Source organism: Rhineura floridana, chromosome 9 (genome assembly GCF_030035675.1).
Source record: "Rhineura floridana isolate rRhiFlo1 chromosome 9, rRhiFlo1.hap2, whole genome shotgun sequence".
Classification (NCBI taxonomy): domain Eukaryota; kingdom Metazoa; phylum Chordata; class Lepidosauria; order Squamata; family Rhineuridae; genus Rhineura; species Rhineura floridana.
The window spans coordinates 114,778,722-114,787,153 of record NC_084488.1 but is presented as its reverse complement, the minus strand read 5'-3'; the positions used below and the strand labels follow the sequence as shown (position 1 = coordinate 114,787,153).

At 44.9% G+C, this 8,432-nt stretch overlaps 1 protein-coding gene across 1 annotated transcript; it reads left to right on the top strand.

Moving 5' to 3' along the window:
• The first annotated feature begins 873 nt into the window (after positions 1–873).
• LOC133364399 (uncharacterized) lies at positions 874–8,092 on the top strand. Its single transcript, XM_061584841.1, has 3 exons — positions 874–952; positions 1,085–1,245; positions 5,468–8,092. The coding sequence occupies exon 3, from the start codon at positions 5,857–5,859 to the stop codon at positions 7,591–7,593; it is 1,737 nt and encodes a 578-aa protein (XP_061440825.1). The 5' UTR covers positions 874–952; positions 1,085–1,245; positions 5,468–5,856; the 3' UTR covers positions 7,594–8,092.
• Positions 8,093–8,432: the final 340 nt, after the last annotated feature.

Here is an 8,432-nt window from a genome sequence, read left to right as displayed (position 1 = left end):
TTGACCAGCTCCATTGAACCAGCCATCAGGGGATCTTAAGAACATAAGAAAAGCCTTCCTGGGCCAGGCCAAAGGCCCATCATAGTCCAGCATCCTGTTTTGACAGTGGGCAACCAGAGGCCTGTGGGAAGCCCGTAAACTCTCCTCACTTGTGAATCCCAGCAACTGGCCTTCAGAGCCATTCACTGCCCTGGACAGTGAAGGTAGAACATAGCCATTGTGGCTAGTAGTATAGGACTTTTGAGCATTCAAATTGCTTCACATGCATTTTTATTTACTTATTTTCAATAGTGATAGGCCATTTTCACCATGAATGGTCACAAAGCATCTAAAACAATCAATAAAACAATGCATCAGTCAAATAGTGGTGTTTAAAACAATAAAAAACACAGCTTAAAAACCTAAAATAGGCCTGTGACACTGAAGTCTACTTAAATATAGATATTGCTTGGTTTGGGAATTGTAGCATCCCTCTGACAGTTAATTTGCTTGTGTGTTAATCTGCTGACAAGTTAATTTACTTGTGTGTGTGTAAAGAGAAATGCTAATTTGCTGACTGGTACTGTTTGTATAAAGCTGCGTTTGCGAAATAGCTGGGAAAATCAGGTTTTGTTGCAATATGCAGCTGTGTTTGTAGAAAAAGGTATCAGATATGAGTGAAACATCCAAGGTTGAAATGAGCAAAACAAGTTGTGAATAACAACTCCAAATATGGAACTAGGAAAAGAGGGGAAGGTACTAGTGGGCATGGATTACAGTGATGTATGGAAAATGAAAGTGATGTAGTTATGATGATAATGATGCTAATGTAATTAACATAACAAAGCTGATAAAAAGGCCAGCAATGCATAGTTTTGCCAGAACTGGCCTGGCCTCTTCTCCACGTGCACGTGTTAGTAATAAAGATACTCCTTCTCCATCATTGTTTCGTCGTTTCTGAGACTCTGTTGGGGTGAGTATTGGGAGCGAACTCAAGCCACCAGGATCCCTAAAAGGGACTGGGGCGTTTTGTTTGTAACAAATTGGCGACTCCGCCGGGACTCATTTTTCTGGCATCCCTTTTTGCCTCGGATGTGGTCCACAGGAGGTTGGGGAAAAGAGCGCTCCAGGCTATCTTCAGCCTGCCCAAGCCTGTGAGAGCGGATCGGGGCGACAGGGCATTGCCATAATGACTCCCTTTTAAAATCGAAACAAGGTTGGAGTGGAGCGGGGGATTGAACGTTCCAACGTCTCTGGTCGACAGTGGTAAGGAGCCCAGTGGGCTTAAATGTGAAGAGAGTGACGTGTGAAAGTGTGTGTATGAGACAGGGCTTATCCCCAGGTGGACTACCCTGAAGTGAGTGTGGACCTGCAGTAGTGCGTTTCCCACACCTTGCGAGAGGCTGGGCCACGAAAACAGGGAAGTGAGTGTTGTACGTCATCTGTCTGTCGTTTCGTCTCAGACACCCCCCAGGTTAGACGGAGAGGCTACCCGAAAATGGGGCAGGGTGCATCGAAACAGGCGGGGGCAGAGGGGACGAAGGTTGTAAAGAAGTCTGCAAAGAGTCAAAAGAAAAAGGGCGATTGGAAAATGACCCCCCTTGAATGTATTTTGCAAAATTTTGCTAGATTTATGAAAAATGTTATTTCTTCCGGAGGGCCGGCACTGAACGAAGAACAACTGTCAATGTTTTGTGATGAAGAGTGGGTGGGGCTGGGCATTGGCTGGCCACCGGGAGGCACATTCAATCTCACCAGGGCTAGACAGTTGGAAGCCACCCTTTATGAGCTGCTACCGGATGAGGCAACCTCATGGTGGTATGCACGGGGTTGGAGAATCATCTGTCTAGACCCACCACAAGAATATGCGCTCCAAATGGCACTGGCTCAATGTAAAATTAATGAGGGGAAGAAATTGAAAATTAAGCCCCCAGTCCTCCAGGCAGAAGAAGAAGAATGTTTAGTTTCACCTACGGCCCCACCCGTGATCCCTTTATCGCCGCCTCAGGGTCCGGTGATTCCCCTACCAGCACCAGCACCACCAGTGCTACCACAGGTGGTCCAACAGCCACCAGCCCAGATTCAGCCACCAGCCCAAAATCAGCCCCCAACGTATCAACAGTTGACTACCCGCAGACCCAGTCCATTAGTTTTGGAACTTCGTCTGGAACTGTAGCAGCGTTCCAGGATTTAAGTCAATCTTTAGGGCGGCTGAGTCAAGAATATGATATTTTGGATCGTTATACCCATTCTGTATTACAAAGTCAGGGTTTGGGAGCCTCGCCCCAAATGATACCTCCACGTCTCCAGATGATTGAAGAAGTTAGGAGGGAGAATCAAGGAGTGAGTGGACATACCTTGCGGAGTGGACGGACATATAGTTCCACTCCCATAGGCAATGACGTAGGTAAAAATAACCCTGAACTGGAAGATATTTTGGCTGATCGCACCTTTATGGGACCAATGCGACAAATGCTTGATGGACATGGACAAATTGCTTATGTGCATGTGCCTTTTACTACATCTGATTTGTTTAATTGGAAAAATCAGATGCCAGGTTTGAGAGAAGACCAAGATAAGCACTGCCAATTGTGGGAAACTATTTTTGCCAGCCGCCACCCCACTTGGGCAGATATACAGACATTAATGAATACCCTCCTCAGTCCGGAGGAGAAGTCACTGGTACTTTCCCAAGCTAATGCTCTCGCATTAGAAGAGCAGAGACAAGGTGGCAACACGCCCGGTTTGGCCCCAGCACGTGTTTTACCAACAGTAGAACCTCTTAGGTGGATTCAAACCCCAGGAGTAGCGGCCCCTGAAATCACCACGTACAAATGGTTGATTTTATATGGACTTAGACATGCCATCCCTAAACCAATGAATGTGGCAAAACGAAAGAAATTGCAGAAGGTGGAAGGAGTGATGGGTATGGGACTTGGACAGATAATAGACATTGCGGTCAAGGTCTATGTAAATAGGGATGAAGCAAGTAAGAAGGAAGAAGGAAAGTTGAAAAAGCAATATAGTATGATTGAAAAGCAATGCAACATGATTGCGGCAGTGGCTGGCGTAAATCAAAAAGGCAGAGAAAGAAAGCCAAGAAGGAGACTGAAAAAGGATCAGTGTGCCAAGTGCTTGAAGAAAGGCCATTGGGCAAAGGACTGTAGAAATGAGAAGGTACCTAGGCCCCGCCAAGATGGACGAGGAGGCCCATATGGCTATAGAGAGGTTCCTGACTCTCGAGATAACTACAGGGAACCCAGGACAGTATCAAGTCCTGATCCGAATCCACCCTATGTCCGGATGGCGGCTGCCAGAGGGCAACAGGAGGAATCAGAATGAAGGTGGACGGGATATGAGGGCGGCTCGCGGGAAGAACTATATGTATCCCTTACCCTGAATAATTCGGCAGTCCAAGGACTAGTGGATACAGGAGCGGCCTTTTCTATAATCCCACGAGCAATGTCCCGTCTACCTTTGACCCTCAGCAAAGAAACTAAAGATGTAATGGGGATAGAAGGATAGCGTCGTCGAATCCCTTTGTCCCAACCCATATAGGTACACCTTCCAGGCAAAGAAGAGGAACAACAATATTTTACACATCAGTTTTTGGTTTCGGATGGTTGCCCCATTGCTATATTTGGAAGGGATCTTTTAGCAAAGCTCCAGGCCCAAATTACTTTTAGAGGAAACACCTTGGAAGTGATGATACCAAAGCGGCAAGAATGCGCTTTCCAAATGATCTTAAGGGGGGAGCCGGAAGTTAAAGAGGAACAACAGTGGGAATCTCCGGAAGGAATTCACCCTGATGTTTGGGCCAGAGAGAATAATCTTGCTCGTGCGGTCAATGCTGAACCAGTGAAGGTCAGATTGAAGCCTGGGGCAGGCCCGATTCCAGTACATCAATTCCCTTTGAAGCCAGAAGTACACCTAAGCTTAAAAGAATTAGTGACAGAGGAACCTATGGAAAAGTTGTACCAGGTGGGCCCGCTGCTAGGCAGTGGCGGCTTCGGCTCGGTCTACTCGGGCACCCGACTGGCAGATGGAGCTCTGGTGGCCATCAAGCATGTGTCCCAGGACCGGGTTTCCGAATGGGGAGAACTGCCTAGTGGGACTGGGGTACCCATGGAGATCTTGCTCCTGAAGAAGGTTGGCTCTGGCTTTCGGGGAGTAATCCGTCTCCTGGACTGGTTTGAGAGGCCGGACAGTTTTATTTTGGTTTTGGAGCGGCCTGATCCTGTGCAAGATCTCTTTGACTTCATCACAGAGAGAGGGGCTCTGCCTGAGGAATTGGCTGCAGCCATAGATGCCCTGCGAGAACTGGACCAGCAACTGGGGAATATTTATACTGATTCCAAGTATGTATTCCAAACTACACATGATTTCACTATACTATGGAAGGAAAGAGGTTTTATTAAAAGTGATGGACACAGGATTGAGCATCAACAGATGATAATGGAATTCCTGGAATGTGTTCAACTACCAAAGAAGGTAGTTATTATTCATGTTAATTGATCCAGTTCGGCGAAAGGGAAATCATCAAGCAGATGAGGCAGCAAAGGAAGCAGCGCTGAGTGGACTACCATTGGATAAGAATTTAATGAACATTATGATTACATGGAAGGAGTTGACTCCTCAATATTCTGAGAAAGAGGAAGATGTTGCAGTACAATATGGGGCTTAGAAATTACCTAGTGGATGGTGGCAGTCACATACAGGATTAATTTTTGTCCCAAGGGCAGTTCTTCAAGCCCTTGTGATGGAGACTCATAAACAGACTCATCTCGGAGGCAGCGCCTTAGGGGATCTTTTGATTAGACAAGTGGTTGCACCCGGATTATATGAAGAGACCAAGCGAGCGGTATATGGATGTACTATCTGCGCAGCAACTAATCCTGCTCCGAAGCCACCGCCAGCAATGGGAGGAAGACCATGGGCCTACTATCCTTTCCAGAGATTACAAATAGACTTTGCAGAATTGCCAAGATGTGCGGAGTACAAGTATTTATTAGTCATAATAGATCAATTGACAGGATGGATAGAGGCCTTCCCCACCCGAACAGTAACAGCAATTACAGTAGCAAAAATACTGTTGAAGGAAATATTTCCAAGATACTCCATGCCAGAGACATTTGAGTCAGACCAAGGTCCACACTTTGTGAGTAAGATAATTTGTGCTGTAAGTGCGGCCTTGGGGTTCAAGTGGAACCTTCATACTCCATGGAGACCACAATCATCCGGTCAAGTTGAACGCACCAACCAGACGGTTAAGACTTTGTTGACCAAATTGTGCCAAGAAACCAAGTTGAATTGGGTCACAGCACTGCCATTGGCTTTGACCATTATGAGAAACACTCCAAGGGGAAAAACAAAATTGACTCCTTTTGAGTCACTGTTTGGCAGACCTCCCATTGAGCCTGGGCCCCAGACAGAGATTAATGAGGAAATAGGGAACAGACAGTTATTAGATTCTGTTACTGCCTTGCAGGGTGTTTTGTCCTCTATTCACAGGCACAATCGTGAGTTTCAGAGGTTACCCCTGGATGTGGCGATCCATCAATACCAACCTGGTGATTGGGTACGAGTTCGGAAGTGGAAGCAAGAGCCTTTGCAGCCCACGTGGGGACCAACGGAGCAGATTATTTTGATCACCGAATCAGCAGTGAAGCTCGTAGGCCATAAGCGATGGGTCCATGCTAGCCAGATAAAGAGGGCAGAGCCTGTAACTATCCAGGAACCTGAGCAGGGAGTAGCCAAGGACTCCCGACCTGGAGAGGTGCAGGATCAGACACCTGAAGCCAAGTGGCTGACGGGAACCGTATCGGGTTTCAGCCTGAAGCTTAAGCTCAAGAAAGAATAACTAGATTTCATGTCAAAATGGGTCGAACCCACACAAGTACCAACTTCTTTGGCTTTAAGCCTATGCTTGGTACTATCTTGTGTTTTGCTTTTCTATGTATGGTATATGTCTACTTCTCAGCTTCTTTTCCCGCGCAAGAAACGAGAGTATGCAGTCGTCAAAGGCGCGCACTCCAGGAGAAAAGGGAAAATGTGTTTGTCAAACTTGCCCAGGAAGTAGCAGAAGGATTTAACCTTAGCAATTGTTGGGTCTGTGGCAATCCAAGAGGGTTTCCACAGTGGCCATGGATGGCAATACCTCTCAACCCCAAGTGGTTATTAAGTAACCTTAGCAAGGTACATAATGGAACAGGAGTTTGGGGAACGAGTTACTGGTGGTATTTAAATTGGATTTCTACCGGCCAGTATTGTATTTCACAGAACTCAACCAAGGCAATGCATTGGCTCGGAAATAGTAAGTGTAATTGGACTCTTCAATATGCTACTCGATATTATCCAGGACCTGGAGAGACCATTACTCCTTGTGCCCTGTGGAGTAATGGAACACATGTAGTATTAAAGAATGGTACTTGGGCACCATGTATTCGGATGAAAAAGGATGGGACAAACGATTCATATTCATGTCGTACCCACTGGAATAATTTAACTCAAGAGGGACAGTTATGTGCCTGGTTCAAAAGTAGCAAGAATCAGTCCCTCAATAGAAAAGAATGGGTTTGGCACCATTTAAATGGGACAGTAGTGAGTGGATTCCAAAACTATTGGGCAGTCATTAACCATACAAAACCAGGGTGTGTCTGCAAATGGAAAAATGAAACAGGGTTATGGAGATGTATGGTAACCCAGGGAGGTGCTAGTTTAAGCCCTCTTGGAAATGGATCATACTACATCCCATATCAAATTAATAAATCTATGTTTAACAGAGAGGCACTTCCGGCATTAAAAGGCCATTATTGGATTTGTGGATCTATAGCCTACTCAATTTTACCAATTAATTGGACAGGCACATGTTATATTGGGATTATACAACCCCAATATGCAATAAAAGGCGGAGGTTTAAATCCCTTAATCCCAGTGTTTTATGAAGAACAGTCTGTGAAAAGGAAATGGGCAATTGACACCTCTTTGACTAAAGGTCAAGGGAATGGTTGGGGAGATACTTGGCCTCTAGAACGTATCATCGCAACTTATGATCCTGCTTCATGGGCACATGATGGCTCAGCGGGATACCGTGGCCCAATATATATTTTCAATCGCCTCATTAGACTTCAGGCGGTATTAGAGATAATAACCAATCAAACTGCTAAAGCTTTAACATTGCTTGCTGATCAATCAACACAAATGAGAGAAGCTATACTCCAAAACAGACTGGCCTTGGATTATTTGTTAGCCAAAGAAGGAGGAGTCTGTGGACTCCTAAATCTGACAGAGTGTTGTTTGAAAATTGATGACAATGGTGAAGTAGTGAAAGAGATTGCCACTAAAATTAAGGTACTTACTCATGCTCCAGTGCAAACCTGGAAAGGAATAAATCTGGGAAGCTGGGGAAGTTGGTTCAACTGGTTAGGAGGAATGAAGACAATGATTGTATTAGTTGTTTTGATTTTATTAGGATGTATGCTTTTGCCCTGCTTATTACCTATAATCATGAATGGTATTCGCAGCATAATAGATAATGCGGTAACTAAAAGTAGTATGCAAATGTATGGTAAAATTATGTATCAAAAAGTTATTCAGAATGAAGAAGCTATATGATATAAATATCAGAAAGCTTCTAAGGGGGGAATTGTGACACTGAAGTCTACTTAAATATAGATATTGCTTGGTTTGGGAATTGTAGCATCCCTCTGACAGTTAATTTTCTTGTGTGTTAATCTGCTGACAAGTTAATTTACTTGTGTGTGTGTAAAGAGAAATGCTAATTTGCTGACTGGTACTGTTTGTATAAAGCTGCGTTTGCGAATAGCTGGGAAAATCAGGTTTTGTTGCAATATGCAGCTGTGTTTGTAGAAAAAGGTATCAGATATGAGTGAAACATCCAAGGTTGAAATGAGCAAAACAAGTTGTGAATAACAACTCCAAATATGGAACTAGGAAGAGAGGGGAAGGTACTAGTGGGCATGGATTACAGTGATGTATGGAAAATGAAAGTGATGTAGTTATGATGATAATGATGCTAATGTAATTAACATAACAAAGCTGATAAAAAGGCCAGCAATGCATAGTTTTGCCAGAACTGGCCTGGCCTCTTCTCCACGTGCACGTGTTAGTAATAAAGATACTCCTTCTCCATCATTGTTTCGTCATTTCTGAGACTCTATTGGGGTGAGTATTGGGAGCGAACTCAAGCCACCAGGATCCCTAAAAGGGACTGGGGCGTTTTGTTTGTAACAGGTCTACTACAACTAAATGCCTGTTGGAATAGAAGGATCTTCATTGATCACCTGAAGTTCAACAGAAAAGGGGCCTATCTGGGAGGGAGCTCCACAGAGTGGGATGCGCAGTTCCCGGTGAAAATGAGCTGTGCACCTGAGCCACGAGGAACCACAAACAGAGACTAAAGAAGAGAAGAGTGGGCTAGAGGCCCATCCTGT

Coding starts and splice junctions, on each gene's coding strand:
- LOC133364399 (XM_061584841.1), top strand. CDS start 5,857: ATGGGTCGAACCCACACAAGTACCAACTTCTTTGGCTTTAAGCCTATG.